Genomic DNA, 16,513 nt, shown 5'->3' with positions numbered 1-16,513 from the left:
TAGTAAAATTCTGTTCTAAAAAAAGAAAAAAAAAAAAAGGACCCAAAGAACCACCCAAAGAGAAACAAAGTCTTTCTCCCCACGGTTTTTCAGATGTGATTTATAGGTGTGTTTTTCTAAGTAAATCCAAACAAGGCCAGTGGGTGACTGAATTAGTTTGATTCTGTTAATTGAAACGAGAGCCATCTGAGAGGAAATGGGAGGGTTTAGGCAGCTGTTTATATTGTTTTATGTGGGATTTCTAAAATTTCCAATTCCATAGTTACTAAGGAGTGTGGCATTTGACAGTACGGTGGGGGTTTATAGGTGTAAAGCATCTATAAAGAATACTCCCCCCTAAAAATACAGCTATAGTAATAACAACAACATGGAGCTCTGCAGTGAACTGTTGAGAAGGTGTTGACTGAGTGTGCTGTGCTGAACAACACACTTTAAAAAGGTGAGAAAACAGGGTGTAAACTAGTACTTGATAGCTGGGCAATTGCAGTGCTGTTTGCTCTATAATTCACACCTTTACCCCATCTTTTGGGAGTGATCCTTTCCTCTAGAGGAGGGAGCATAAAGAGGCTTTGGACATTTTCTGGCCAAAAAAAGTGGGCATTTATCTTCAACAAGGCGTGGAACTGTCCTCTTATCTCCAGATTTCTTTGTTTCACCTGCCTCTATCATCTCTTGGCTGTGGTACCACAAAGGGAGAGTAAAGAGAGAAAAATGTTGATACTGACTTAGGTGTGCTGGGATCAAATCCCACTGGAATTAAGATTGACATGAAATCTTAAAAATAAACCTCTCTTACTCAAATCCTTTTTGTGTTGAAATAATTGAAGACATTTGAGATAAAGGAAGTGGGCTGAGGTCATGGTGTGTCCAGTAATGGTATGACTGTATTTTCTTTAGTTTGGACAGTTTAATGTCTTGAAGTGGGTCTTGTTTCCTCTTATTAAGTCCTGCAAATATCATGGAAAAGGATCTCAGTGCTCAGCCGTGCAGCAGCCAAGTGTTGCACAACCACCTGCCTCTCAGATTGGCTTCATAGCTTAGCAGAAAACTATGCATTTTAAAAAATTTCAACTAAGGAAAAAAGGATGCATCTTTTTTTAGTTGAGTGTTTTCCTATGTTTCTGGACCAGAACTCTACTTTTTTTTTTTCTGTTAAAAATGTTTGAATTTGTTTCCCAAGATGTCCTGTAGTTAGAAAAAACTCTAGCTTGTTTGTCTGAACATTAACTAAAACAGCCAACAAAAAAATGTGATCCTGTTGTACAGGTTGGAATGTACATGAGTTGAGTGAAGTCATCAGCTCTTCGGATGACTTGGAAAGAGAGTTTGGCCAGTGTTAAATTTATTTGAAATCACCCTGTTGGGACAGTGTTGGCCTGAGGCATCAGCCCACCAGTGCAGACTGGGCTCAGCCCTTTGCAGTTACCTGTAACCCATTAGAGCTCCCAGTCCCACCAGTCCCACTGGTTTCCACCACCAGTCCCTTCGTGCTTGGCCATGCCTCCAAGGAAACAAGCCTGGCACACTGGAAGAGCTGTACTTTCCCCCTGATTTAATTATAACCAGTTATTACCATCCCTTTACCCTGTTTTGGATTCTTTACATATTGTTTTGGAAAAGCTTAGTGGAATCGCAGCCTTTGTATATATAAAATATAGGATGATTGAAGACCTGGCCACTTCTTTATTTAGCTTCCTCAGCCATGCGTTCCTCGCAAAGCATTTTCCCCTCTTGCTGCCAGATCACTGTTTAAACTGTGTGTAAATATAAAAGGAACTGTGGATACAGTTTGAAAATGCTGCACCATGTTGGAAGCAGGGCTTACTGGGAAGAAGACCTTCCTAGAGGCCTTTTTCCCCCTTGTCCCATGGTTTTGTGGCTCCCTTAGGACAGATCAAAAGCTCTATATGGGTGCCACTGTTAAGTCTAATGGCTCTCTGGTTGTCTATCCCTGTTTGGACTGAAATAGCTCTACTGGTTTTTTTTTCTTTTAAACTGAATTCTTTCCTGTCCTTGGAGTATAGAGAAGTTGTAATTAGGAGGAGAAAAAAAGAGACCCTTAGAACCAGTATGAAGGAAGGAGATACAGACAAAAGAGGCTTCTGTAAAAATTATGAAGCAAAGAAAAATAGCAGGTTTGTTCCTTTTATCATAAGGTTGTCTTAGAAAAAGTTGAAGGCAGGAATAAATGGCCGGGCTCTACTTTCTGCACTTGCAGCATCTCTCTGAGTGCTGATCTTGCCCTTCCCAGAATCACAGACTGCTTTGGGTTGGAAGGGACCTTAAAGAAAGCTCATCTTGTTCCACCCCCCTGCCATGCACAAGGGCACCTTCCACTAGACCAGGCTGCTCAGAGCTCCATCATCTGCAGCTTTTCTTCCTCTGTAGTCCTGGAGCTGGACAACTCCTTTGCTTAGGGGAAAGTTTTCACGTGTTTTTAGTGAGTGTGGAAATCACACTCTGCTCGTAACGCCCTCGGCTTGAGCATCACACACCCCACCTGAGTCACCCACGGTACATGCACAGACTGGGGAGGGCTCTGACAGCACATCTTATGTACTGGCCTTTCTCCAAACATGCTTTTTGGAGGTGGGAAAGGCGTAAGTGTAAATTGTTTACAGCCCGAATCCCGAGGGATGAAGATAACGTAAACACTGGCTTTTCGGGGGGTTTCAGAGAACAATGCGTCGAAAGTGAAGCTAAATTACCACTATTACTGTTCAAATCTTTTTTTCTCCCTGTGTCACAAGCTGCCCTCGTGATGCAGTGCCATGACGCTGCCTGTCTGTAGGGGATGGGTGGGTTTCCTGCATCAGAGAGACAACAAAATTATTTCCCTCTTTTTTGTTCCTGTCTATGCTGGAAGCAACACATTGATGGGCTGTGGGAAGGATGTGCCAAGCTCCAGCAGTCTTTCCATGAGCGCTGTATTGAAACCATGGGATGGAATAAAATTGCAGCTCCGGGGATATTAAAAGCGAATGCATGTCATTCTTCAATTTCATTAAAAGCCATTAACATTGGAATGACATGGTCACTATTTATAAATCCCCGGTGCAGATGACTTGGTACAGCTGGTCTGAAGAAAAGGCTCAATGGAAGCAGGGAGTCTATTTGCATTAATGGTTGTTACGTGCTGCCCTGGCAGCAAGAGGAGAGAGTGAGGGCATGGACCATTTCAATGTCAGTGATTATGCCATGCACAAGTTCTTGTAACTCTTCAACAAATCCCAGTCGTGATTGGAAAATGAAAACACTGGTTCAGAGCAATGCTTTTGAAACATAACGTGTTGCTCTGTAAACCAGTCCTGAGCTGTTTGTACTGTCTGTAGGGAAAAAGTTATCTTGGAAGTGAAGAATGAATGGAGAGGAATTGGGGGCAAGGAGACCAACCCTTTTTTTTTTTTTAACCTGTGAAAAATCCTCAAAGATCTTTGCTGTGCAGAGGGATTAATCAGGAGTATGTGATGGGTCTCCTGCAGATCCAATGACAGGGTGTGTTCCCACCTCAAAGCAAGAGCCACGTGGTGGCCTTGAGAGACCATCAGCACTTACAAATACAGCAGGTTTTTGGCATCTCTTGGGTTGCTCTTAGGCAGTGTCTGCAGTCCCTGCTGCAGCAGTGGACGCCTGGAGCAGGGAGGAAGGGAAAGGGGTCTCCGAGACAGATCCCACTGGCACAATATCCTATAAAATTAAAATATCTCTGTGTCTGTCTTGTTGCCATGAAAATCTATATTTGAGCCATTCTGTACAGCACTGAAAACACTGAAAACAGAATCTTTCTCCTCTGATAACTGCAGGTGCTCTCATTACAGAAAAAGGTGCCCTGACACACGTGCTGTGGGGCTGTCCTTGGTCAGGCTGTGGAAAAAGGGAATGCACAAAGAAAGTGGTGTGTGACAGAACAGTAAAGCCACTGTTGAGGTCCTTGGCTATTGGCCTCCTAAGCTGGGCTAACTTGCAGTGAGGACAGCGCACTTGATTTGATGCATCAGAATCTGCTCTTGGGCTTCAGAGCTCCCCAAAGTAACAGCCATTGAGAAAAAATAGTTTAACATTGTCAATCCCTGGAACTTGGACCCCATTTCAGTATGAATTCAGTAAACCTAAGCAGAATGCAGTTACCCCGGAGAACATGAGGGGTTTTGTTCACATCTCTGCTCCTCCCCTCCCATCTTTGAGTCTCCAGCTGTGTTCATTCCTCCAGACTGGTCTTTCCAACCTGAAGTGTTGCATCTTTTAATGCTCTCTGTGTTATGGTGCACATTGTCTGTTTCTAGAAAACAATAATAAATCACAAAAATAAATATTCTAATCACTGACTGACAAGCTGAGCATTTAGATTTGGAAAATATTTAGTCTTCCAACCTAGCACTCCTCAGAAACCATTTGTGTAGTTGCTTTAAAAGACATCAGCTGCTCACTTCTCATTACTCTTGATCACTTCCCAAAACTGTGCAACAGCCTCTGAGCTTAGGACTAGAAGATAAAGTGAGCTGAGCAGCCCTCTGCTCTCCTCAAGTTAAACTTCACTTTCTAAAGAAGGTAACAATTTTGCAGAACTGTAATACATCAAGTAAGGGGCATGGGTTTGCTCTCACGGTGTATGAACTCTTACGCATATGCAGCATATTAATGAGAACATAGTCCAAAAATTCCCAATAAGAGCTACGGTAAGAGTGGCTGACTGATTATTTTTGACAAGATGTTTTTATCTTTAGCCAGTAGCCAAAAATTTCATCTAGTTCTGCATCCCATACTTGATGACCTTCAAATCCATGACATCTTTCAAAGCTCTTTGGCTCACGAGCGTGGCCTCTGGACTGACACGAGCCAGTGGACTTGGGTGTCGAGTCCGTATAACAGATTACAATAAGCTGTGCCATTTCCAAGGCTCCTCATCTGTCATGCAGCTGCTTTCATTGCTTGCACTGAAAGACTTAAGCAGGGATTATGGCATGAACCCTGCCTTTTCTCCGTCCCGCTCACTCTCACTCTGTCTCTCATTAACCAACTCTAAGAATTTGTTACTAGAGTTGCAGACTCATTGACCCAGATTCGCTAATAATACGGGGAAGAGGAGATTTTTTTCCATGCTTAATCGCTGGCTTCTGTGTATACTTAGTGCTATTTATATGCAGGAGAACTAAAAGCCTGTAATAAAGATGGAGCCAACTTTGCAGCAAAATTCCTGCGTGCTGACACTGAGAGGCACAACAGGAGAGAAACAGGGGAACGGGGAGATGGAGGCAAGCGTGGGTGGTCGGACCTTTACTTGCAGGCCCAGCAGTAGGTTTTTTGATAGCAGACCCTGCTCTACAGCCTGATCCACCAGCCTATAATGGTTTAGCTCAGGGCTCCCCACTTTGCTCTGAAAATGCCTCACCATTGAAGTCATGCACTGGCTTTCTTTGTGTCACATTTGATTTCCTTCACCACCAAAAGCAAAGTCAAGCAGAAGGTTTGGAAGTGGGCTGGGAGAGTATTCCTGCCTGATCTGGGAGACTGCTGGCTCTCTTCAGTCTTTGGGGCTCTGTGATAACTTCTAGGTCATGGAGGATTTGCCATCAGCACTTTCCATCCTTGGAGCAGAACTTCTGTCATGTTTTATTTTCTGCTTGGAGCCAGCTGGTGGTTTCTGGGAGGGAGACATCGGTGTTTCAGCTGCACTTGCCATCTTTTGGCTCCGGTGCTGTTGTCATGAGGAGATGCTCAGATAACCAGGAGAGCTAAGGCTTGGCATTGGCTTTCCTGTCAAGGCAGACATTCTTTTCTGGGATGTGGTTGAACTTTGATATGAGCTCCCCAGTGCAAGGAAAGAGCTAAAGCTGAAAGCAGAAATGCAAGAGCTCATTTCCTGAGGACATGGCTGGAGAAAGGAGATGGAGAAGCCTGGAGTTGCTGGAGTTGCCTGTGTTTGCTGGTTTGAGAGAAAGGATCAGAACAAAAGGGTTTGGCAAAATGCTGTTAGAGAAATACCTCTCTGTTTTCGTGGAACAACACCTAGAAGCCGAGAGTAAATGTGTCATTAGCCTCTGCCTAGAAAAAAAATTGATTTTAGCATTTTTTTTTAAATTCCCTGTAAAATGTTTGGTCTCAAACATTAGCCACAGAGCAAGAGGGTTTTCTTGTGAAGGCAGGGAAAACTCAATTCTTGCAAGCTAAAATCAATCCCCATTCTCTGCCAAGGATTTTTCTGAACTGTTCTCCAGTGAAAAATTATATATATCCATTAGATATTTGCATCAAGAGTCACCTCAGTCCCACAACACACCGTCTTCTAATGAAAAAACAACTTCTGTCTTTCCTCCTCCCCTCCTTCACAAATGTTTCTTAAAAAATGTCACATTTCCTGTAATTCATAACAGGCTCTTCAGTGTCCCTTAACACCTCAATTTCTGTATCCTTCTATTGCAAGTGAACCATTTTTTAACTCCTTGGAAGTTTGTTTCAGGTTAGAGGACGAGGCAGGGTGACCTTCCATCAAACCAGGGCTCTGGGCTAGTTATGCAAACCACAGGAATTTACATGGGGGATATTTATTAATTGTTGAGTTTTCCAGTGTTTGAGCCAGCAGGACGTTCAGGAATGAGGCCAGGTTTTTTTTGTAGCAGCCTTGTAGTGGATTTAGTTGCCTAACTTTACAAATTCACACTGGTGACCATGGAATAGGCGACACCAGTGTTTCCCACAGAGCTCCCCAAAACGTTTTCTGCATTAAAAAAAAAAATGTCTGGGCAGTGCACTTAATTTTTATGTGAAATGATATTTATCTCCTGTTCTCAGAAGATAAGATCTCACTGGAGCAGAATCCTGTCTTGTGTTACTGTTAATGTTTGTTATCTGCAGTAGTTGCCCAATATGTCTCTCCCAGCCTTCCAGTGTCCGGCTGCATCATCTCTGGCAGTCGAGATGCTGTGGGACGAGTATAGTGAGGACCATACTTTGACTGGACCACACTGGGATTGACTTCAGTCCAGGAGGGCTGTTTCTAAGCTCGCAGTCATGCAGTGAACTTGGCCTTCTTGTCCCCACCTGGTGGGATTTTCCTATCACAAAGCAAAAGCCACCTGCCCTCTCTCTCCAGACACTCTGTTTAATGTTCAACAGGGGTGTTGCAGCAGCGCCGACCCAACTATCTACTGTAATAGGAAAAAGTTCTCATGTTACAGATAAAGCAGCAGCCATAAAGATAAGGTGTGGGTGTGTTCAGTGGATTCCCTTTCACCTGTGCAATAAGGCTGAATAGACAGATTTCAGGCCACACTCTGCTGCCTCTCAGCCTCTCCTCTGAGCTTTTCAGCCTCTCCTCTGAACCTCTCAGCCTTTCTCTGAACAGCACAAGGAGACCATGCTTCCTCAGCCCGCTGATGAGCCGTATCTGCTGTGAGCTGGGTGATGGTCCCAGTAATTTCTGTTCCCTTGACATCCTCACTGTATCCAGGACACATCCCTGTTTGGCACCAAGCTGCCCCTTGTGATCCTGTGCATCTCTTGTCGTGGATTTACTTGGAGGGGGTCCTCAGGAAAGGGCTGTGGGCCACAGGGAATGTCTTTTGATGCAGACCATGGATTTATTGGAGGGGCAGTGCTCTCCTCCTCCTCCTGTCAGGCTGCCCTCACTGTGACTGCTGTAGCTCTGGTCTCTTTGAATGCTATTCCCTTCTCCCTCGATTTAGGGGTATTATTCCTGCCTGGCTTGTCCAGGCAAGTGAAGACAGGATTGATCTGGCTTAAGGTCACTCCCCAGCTGAGCAGCCTCCTCCATCCCACACCCTGGAGAGCACCAGCCTCAGAGAGGGCTCTTGTGCTGAATTTTGTCTGCTGCTGTCAGTGGGATTACAGTGCCGCTGCAAACCCAATGCTGTGAACAAATGGGTGAAAAAAATGTTTATTTTTAGAACTGGAACCATGATAAATATGTGGAATTTGTCCATGGTCTGCCTGCTGTACCTTTTTGAAATGCAAAGTGCACGTCTGTTAAAATACCTCTCCAAAGGTCAGCATAACCTCCGAAATGAATGCGCTGGCCTTTTGGAAAGCAGGTGAAGCTTCAGATGTGCAGTTGAGAGCATGGGGCCCCATAACCCAAATCTGTTTCAGTGTTGTCTGACACCATAAGGATGTAGATGGAAATGCTGCCTTGCCAAAAGGGTTTCTTCTGCACGTTACAGTGAGGAGCCTTAGACCATTCTTCATCCTTCACTTCAGCTTTTTCTTCCATTTTCCTGCCTTAATTTATATGTGCTGAAGTCTCTCTTGTGTGTTTAAGGGACATGCTGTGAGCATCATGTTTGCAGTTAGTGAGACTAGGGATGAAAAATGGAAAACTCTGGAATAAAATTAAGGAAAATGTTGGATGGAACCTCAAGACATCCCTTGGGGGACTCAGTAGGTCCCATGTGATGATGTAGCCAGCCTGCCAACATGCTTACAGGGCTCACGGATTGAAGGGTTTGAAAATCTTATATTTTTTAATCCATTTGGCTTCCTGTGGGGTGGAGGAATAGTGTTACTCTCAGACAGGGAAGTGAGGCAGAAAGAGAAGAGATTACTTGCTCAAAGCGTTGAAGGAATCTCATAGCTGAAAAAAAGAGTTGGCATAGCTCTTTGCTGCCTGTCAGGCACCCTTGGGTAGGGTGGCACTTCTGCCATGAGCTTGGCTGTCATTATCCCACCGACCGGCTTTTGGGTAGGAAAGCACAGTCAGGAGAGAAGAGGATTTGGAGAAATAGCAGAGGGACTGAAATGTGATCCAAACCGTGGAAGCTGAGCTGCAAATTCGGGCAGTTCAAAGGCACAAACATCCTGTTGAGCTTGCCTAGTCCCCGTCAGTACATAATGAGTAAAGCACATGCCCCAGCTCAGCTTCAGGCGTGTTTCAGTGGGAAAGCTCTGCCTCCCCTGCCTCGGGTTATGTCAGGCTTTATTCCTGGTGGCAACCAGCAGGTGTTCATGCGAGGAGGGGACGATGTTATAAATAAATTATCCATTCATTTCCTTATGGGGACTTTCCTATTGTTTAGTCACAATATGCTTTCCTGTTTTTAAAAAAACAAAACAAAAAGTACCAGACCCTGTCCCCAAGTTCCTCTCTGGCAGGGTGGACCCGAAGCTGCGTTTGAAGTGGGTGCCTGTGTCATTGCTCTTCTGTCACTTGTGCTGCTGGCACTGTCACTGCCACCTCAGTCCTCTGTGCCTTCCAAAAGTGGTGTGAGAAGAACCTGCCCTGGAGCGGTGCTGGAGGAATCATGTCCTGCCATGCTCTGTCTTTACACGTGTCTTTTCTCCTGCAGGTTGATGTGGGAGGAAGGCTGGTGCTGTACTGGGAGTGGAAAGCAGGGTATTCTTGGGATAGTGGAGAGGAGAACAAAAGCTCTCTTCCCTCCTTCTGCCTCCTGGCCAACACAGGGACATTGAGACCAGGGCACTTACTTTCAGTTGGGGCAGGGGGGGATCTTCTCTTCTCCCCGTCTTCCCCAGGACTCTGCCTTCATGGCCCTGCCATGGAAACGGCAACCCCCTCCCACTGTGTAAGAGCAAGGATGTATTTATTTACACCGGTGTAGGACAGGATTAACCATTACCTGGTGCTACACAGTGACTATCACGTACAGAAGGAAGAAACATAAACCCACCTTTTGTTCAGCTGCTGCACTTGCCTGTCACAATTTAGGATTGCCCTTTTTGTCTTGCTGCAAACAGAAGCTTTTTGCCTTTGTAACTCTTTGACTTCTGTCGCAGATGCCTGATTGCAAGGGCTAATCCTGTGTTCAGATCTTGTCTGTGACCCCTCTTATCTTTCATTTGCAAAGGCAGTGGTTGCTTAGTGCCTCTGTTAATTCAGACACAAATGCAGGTCCCAGCCTCTTGCTGCCCTGTCTGCTATGGTTTTGCTTGCAGAAAAAGGTGTCACAACTGCAGCCTCCTGCCAGCTCTTCCAGCTGCGCTCCCAGCATCTTCTGGTGGTTTTTTCCAAGACAGGAAAGTGTCAGAAAATCCATCCCTTGTCACGAAGCAAAGCCTGGGGTTACACGCAGGGAGGAAGCAGCTTGAAGGAAGGACCAGGCAGGCGGCTTCTAAAGCTTCAGATGTGGCAAAATATTTCAAAATGAATGTGAGCATGTGATGCAGTTTTATATTTAACAGGATACCTTGGAGCACTGAGGATACGTTCCGTTTTTGCTTTAAAAATCTACAAAGCCAGGTGCAGAGAGGAGGAGAGGTGGAGTGGGTGGGAAATGGGGAGACCAAATTGCCTGGAGCACCATGGTGGTGGTGGTGGTGTGATGGGATCCCAGGTCCTGGAGCAAAACCCCACGTATTCAAGGATATGCAAAAGAGATTGTCTCCACCTCAGGGAGCTCATAGCTAAGGCTTAAGATTAAAAGTTGAGCTTTTTTCATTTCTGCTTTGTGCTTGTGTGAACTTCATTTTAGGCCCCAAATCTGCTTTTCTTGAAATTGGTCTCAAAATTGTTATTGACTTAAAATGCTGAAAGATCTCACCCATAAATTCTCCTTCTCCCATCTGTAAAACGAGGATGGCAGGATTTCTGTGCCATCTGCGGTGCTGTGAAGCTGAAAACAATCACCATTTATAAAGTGCTTTGAGCTCAAATGGAAGGTTCTATGTAAAATCAAGGCTTTGCAGGGTGAAATGCTCCTTAATGTGGCAGTTGCATCTGATATCTGAACCAGTGGATGGGTTGAAAGTTTTGGAAGAACAGCCTGGTGATGCAGAGGTAGCGCTCCAGCTGCTAAATGTGTTGGTTTATTTGTGTTGTTCAGAAGTGCCTGTTCATTGCTATAAAATTAGGGCCCAGAGGAGCCAGTGCTTTCATGTCCAAAAAAATCAGTCTCCTACATCTGTGTTCATCTCGAGCACCTCTGACATGTCACCATTCTCAGAGCTGATGTGTCTCTGGCTGCCATGTGAGTTAACAACACAGGCATTGCAAATAGGAAACCCGGAGCCACAGGCACAGGTGTTAAGCCTTTCCGAGTGCAATAGGATGCATCTGATGGGAACAAAGGATGTTCCTTTCCATCCAGCTTTGCTGGGCGTAGAAGGGAAGCTGCCTAACCTTTGCCCTGAGAGCTACATTTGCCTTGTATTTGCATAAGGCTGAGCGCCAAACTGGGACAACAATGAGCAGATTGTGGATAAGCACAATGTTGTAAGATTAAATAGCGGGTCCTAGCGAGGAGCGCAGGGCACCCCCGGCAAGGCAGGGCTGATCCAGCACGTGGCCCGGGTCAAGCACTTCTGACAGAGCCACTGATTTCTCCTTTTGCAGACACAAACCACCAGACCCGCTCTGTCTCCAGCCGTCCCTACTACAGCCTGCCCAACAGCAGCCATGAGAGGCGCTCGGTCCTCGCCATCACGGAGCCGCCGCGTTTCCACTCCCAAGCCAAAGGCAAGAACGTGCGCCTGGACGTTCACTCCCGCAAGGCCACGCGGAGGAACAGTTTCTGCAACGGGGTCACCTTCACCAACCGGCCCATCCACCTCTACGAGAAGGTGCGGCTGAAGCTGGTGGCTGTGCACCACGGCTGGAGCGGGGCCCTGCGCTTCGGCTTCACCATCCACGACCCGTCGCAGATGAGCTCTGACGAGATACCAAAGTACGCCTGTCCAGACCTGGTGACCCGTCCCGGATACTGGGCCAAAGCTTTGCCGGAGAGGTTTGCTGTGAGGGACAATATCTTGGCCTTCTGGGTTGATCGTCATGGGAGAGTCTTCTACAGTATTAATGATGAGGAGCCAATACTGTTTCACTGTGGTATTAAAGTTTCCGGTCCTCTTTGGGCACTCATAGATGTCTACGGAATTACCCATGAAGTGCAGATACTAGGTAAGTATGTGTTTGCTCTTCTGGTTGCTCTTTCTACAGAGGCATAATCAGGTAGAAATGATGCATGATCCATCTGGTTGATCATTTCTATGGAACAGTTAAGAAAATTGATTTGCTGTTGGTTTTGTACCTCAAATTAACCATTTTCCTTTTGCCAGCACTAGGGATCCAGAAAGCAATATATTTAGAGATGTGATGGAAAGCCCTAAGGCTGCACGTTATAGCAGCCATGTGAAGGGATAAATGGAAATCTTTACCTTTGACTTCACCCAGCTTTCTCTGAGCTGGATGTGCTGCTGTGGCATGGAAAAACGTGGTGCTGCTTACAGCAACGTCCCAGGGACTGAGCAGACAAAGATGACCAGTGCTGACTTCATTCTTTCCCAGCTACCAGTTACTGCCAGTCCATTGAAAACTACCACCAACGGCCCAAGAGTTTCCTGGAGCCTTTCTCCAGCCTCTCTCTCTTGGCCTTGGTCCCACCCAGACTGGCAGTTTAAGGGGCTGGATTTGCAGACATGACCTGATTCACCCTTCCCTTACACATGGGCATCCCACAGATCACTGCATTCAGGTGGTGACTGGCTGATTTAAAGGCATCATCCTTGAGGAGGGCTGAAAGAGGGGAGAAATTTGTTCCCATTAGCAAATCAAGCTGATTGCCATGGAATGACTTTTCTTTTGTGACTTTTATGGCACTGAAATTTCAAGTGAATTCAGTGTTAGATGGAAGGTTTTGAACTGGGCTACACCACAGGGAATCCTTTTAAAATACAAGTGTTGCCCTTTCCCAGAGGCTCCTAGGAGCTGATTGAGTTTTAACAGCCAAACTCAGCTGCACCTGCTTGAGGGGATGGTGCTGCCGTCCTGGCACAGAGCAGACACTAGTGATAAGCTGTGAAATGGTTAGTCCAGTGGGCAGGCAGCTACATCACATATTCTTCTGAATGGTGCCAATTATTTTACAGGCGAGAAGGCTACACATAAACAACACTTTTCCCTGTCTGCTGTGCCTCAAATGTGTAATTAAACCTTACCAGTAGCTTATCCTGTAATTGCAATTGTGATGCACTCCAGCCTCTGGTGCTCATCACAGAGCAGGAGTGTTTGCTGTGTTGGCCAGGGCAGCTGCTTCACCAGAGCACTCCTTCTTCCTCATTAGATTGGAGTTAGAAAAATAAAATGCTGTATCTTTCTGTCCCCCACCCCCTGTCATGCCTGCAGCATCCAAGTGTGCAGAGTGAAAGACTCAGCCTGGGAGCACCTGTACTCTGATGTTTTCTTTTTTTTATTAAAATACCAAACCCTGCAAACTGCCTTGGGAGTCAGGGCAATGTTCAGCACGATCATCAGGGCGATGATCTGGAGCACCAGGGGACCCGAACTCCTTGCTACAGATGTGGTGGTGTCTTAGAGGATATGCTTGTCTCTGTCTCTTCCTCCCAAAATTTTGTGAGTTGAGAAAGCTGTAAAATATAACTCCAGTTCTGATGCACAAAATGCACCTTTCAGCATTATGAATTGTAGAATCACAGAATGGTTTGTGTTGGAAAGGACCTTAAAGATCATCCAGTTCCAACCTCCTGCCTTGCACAGGCACACCTTCCACTCGACCAGGTTGCTCCAAGCCCTGTCCAACCTGTCCTCGAACACTTCCAGGGATGGGGCATATCCATCATGAAGCTTGGATGTCTTACTCTTTCTTGCCAGACACCCTGTCCTTGCTAGAAGGAGCTGGTCCAGGCATCAGTCTACCCCAGTAGCCTTTCCTGCTGCTGAGGCAGCCTCTGCTTTGCAGATGCTGGCTGGATTTGAGTGTTTTTCCTTCTTTGGTAAAAGCCTGGTGATTTTCTCCTTCAAGGAGCAGGCAGTGTTGGTGCTGGGCTTCTTCACCCCCATCTCTGGGAAGACCAGGAGTCTGCTTCATTCACACAGACTCTTTACTTCCACATGCTTCGACTTTGCTCAGTGGGTTGAGGCCTTGCCTTCAGAGTCAAGTGTCCAGGCTGCCCTGGGCAGGGCTGGAGGTAGAAGGAAGGACACTCCCAAACTTCTCCACACCTTTACATCGTCCCCCCAGCCTGGCATGGCCAAAGTGAAAATCTGGAAAATGAATTAAGGATCAACATCCTGACTTTCCCTTTGCTGTGAAAAGGGAAAACAATTCTCTGCCATAAAAATCATTCTAACACCTGCAGGAAGTAGCTTTTGTGACGAGCTCTCCATTCAAAATCTCTGCAGGGGTGAGAACACCCCTGAGATACAAAACTTGAAATCTTCCTTAAAATGCCCTCTCTTAGACACACCTGTGCCTGGACACAGTTATAAGGCAATGACGAGGAGTGTGGAAAGAATATCGTGCTTGTGTTCCTTTGCCCATCACTGTGTTGTGGATTTGACTGGCACAAGAGCTTTGGACAACAAGATATTGAGATGTTTCCTTCTTTTACAGAGTGATCTCAAAGCTATTAGACCTCTCCACTGAGAAAGCTGTAGGACCACATTGGTTTACAGCTTTTTCCAGTTCGCCAGTGCAGGGAACTCCCAGATCACATGGGTACTTTGAAACTCTTGTTTTTCCTTGGCTCGTGCCAAGATGCAGCTATTTGTCTGCCTTCTGCCTGCTCCACACCTGACTCTCCACCAATTACTAGTTGACCTCTGGCTGATTTTTTCCATTCAGAGGGACTGAATCTGTAGGCTGAAATAATAATTATAACCATAGAAGTAGGCAGTTGTATCTTGACTCTAATGCCTGTGTCACTGGGTTTATCTCACAGATAGCATGTTCGCAGAGACCATGACCACTGCCCGGCTCAGCACTGCCCGGCTCAGCACCTGCCTTCCACAGAGCAACCACGACTCAGCCAACTTCAACAACAATGAGCTAGAGAACAACCAAGTGGTGGCTAAAATTGCAAACCTAAACCTAAGCCGGGTACCAGGACTTGCGACAGACAACCACATCATCCCCTGCTGCCCAAACCGGCGGCATCACGCGCAGGGGGTCCCGGCCTTCCTGGACACAGACCTGCGGTTCCACCCCACCCGCGGCCCTGACGTCACCTTTTCTCAGGACCGGATGGTTGCGTGCACCAACTGGCAAGAAAGCAATAGGACTTTGGTGTTTTCTGACCGGCCTTTGCACATCGGTGAAAGCCTCTTTGTGGAAGTAGGACACCTTGGGTTGCCATACTACGGGGCCCTTTCATTTGGCATCACTTCTTGTGATCCGAGTACTTTACGGACAAATGAGCTCCCGGCAGATCCAGACTTTCTCTTGGACCGCAAGGAGTACTGGGTGGTTTACCGAGCGTTCCCGGTCCTCAACAACGGCGACATTCTCAGCTTCATGGTCTTGCCGAATGGAGAGGTGCACCACGGGGTGAATGGAGCCAGCCGAGGAATGCTGATGTGTGTGGACACCTCACAGTCTCTCTGGGTGTTTTTTACAATCCATGGTGTGATCAACCAGCTCAAAATACTGGGTAAGTGCAGCCAAAAGAAAGGATATCGGGGAGCACCTGGCTTGTGAAGTTCCCTGGTCCAGAACCAGAGCTACAGGTTTGCACTCACAGTGTTCAGCGATGTGAGGAAGCAGCTCCTGATCTCACCTTGTGTTTGCAAACAAAAGTGAGTGAGGCATGGTGGCTGTCACCTAGATGTGTGCAGCCTATATAAGTCCCTCAGAAATGGATGAGACTCGAGACATAAAATAAGCAGCAGGCAGAGATGGCTGTGAGGGGAAGCAGCTGTATTTCGGTGGCTTTGTTTTTAAAGGGATTCTTTATAAACTCCCAGCCAAAAGGTATTAAATTCTTGCCTTGGTAAGGATGATGACGTTTGTGAGCACAGCCCTGGTTTAAGCATGTTTATTGGACACTAATCACTGCTCAAGCACTGCCACAGCTTGGGTATCAGCTGGCACTTTTGATCCATTGCTGGATCTATCAGAAGGGATTCTATCAGAAAAGCAGACACTGATGACTTTGTAAAGCAGGTTTTCCTCATCCAAAGCAATGCCCTTACCCAGCTGACAGTGAGACAGCGACAGCTTGGGACCACTGCTGCTGGAGAGATTGGGTCTGTGGGGAAGTGACTTTATACCCCAAATGTCAGATAACCTGGTTCTTCACTGAAGCACTGAACAGGCATCGTACAATGGCATAATGAAGTCCAGACCCTGGAGGTCACATCCAAAATCGTGCACCTCCAAAGTCACTACATATCATTACTAAGGGGCAGCACTTCACTCAGAAGCTGGGCTTTACCCTGCAGCACCCTGTGTGTGTGGGGTGGGAGCCACTCAGCAGTGTTTAGCTGGGGTTGGGGTGTCTCTTGCCCATGGCGAGCTCAACTCAGCTCTCTCCTGTGTTCTCAGGCACGGTGCAGTCCAGCCCGGTGACCGTCTCGCCCTCAGGATCCCCCGGCGGCTCCCAGTACGACAGTGACTCGGACATGGCCTTCAGCGTGAACAGGTCGTCATCAGCTTCAGAGTCATCGCTGGGTAAGGACAGCCTGGCCCTCAGCTCCCACCACAGCAAGACAGGAATCCAGCATGAGATGGGGCTGGGGCTGTGCAAGACAGCAGGGCAAGGTTAGGGGGAGATGTTACATTTCCTCCCAGACTGACAGAAGGAACTGTAGGAA

At 46.7% G+C, this 16,513-nt stretch overlaps 1 protein-coding gene across 1 annotated transcript in view; it reads left to right on the top strand.

Annotated features, from left to right (window-relative positions):
• NEURL1B (neuralized E3 ubiquitin protein ligase 1B) overlaps window positions 1-16,513 on the top strand; it is a 33,002-nt gene that overhangs the window by 12,035 nt on the left and 4,454 nt on the right. Inside the window, exons 2-4 of the mRNA XM_027643639.1 lie at window positions 11,303-11,863; window positions 14,644-15,351; window positions 16,245-16,370. Coding sequence (XP_027499440.1) covers window positions 11,303-11,863; window positions 14,644-15,351; window positions 16,245-16,370 — 1,395 coding nt within the window. The remainder of the gene's footprint in view (window positions 1-11,302; window positions 11,864-14,643; window positions 15,352-16,244; window positions 16,371-16,513) is intronic.

The sequence above is a fragment of the Corapipo altera genome, unplaced genomic scaffold (assembly GCF_003945725.1).
Source record: "Corapipo altera isolate COAL_440 unplaced genomic scaffold, ASM394572v1 75, whole genome shotgun sequence".
Classification (NCBI taxonomy): Eukaryota; Metazoa; Chordata; class Aves; order Passeriformes; family Pipridae; genus Corapipo; species Corapipo altera.
This window is presented reverse-complemented; position numbering and strand designations above follow the sequence as displayed.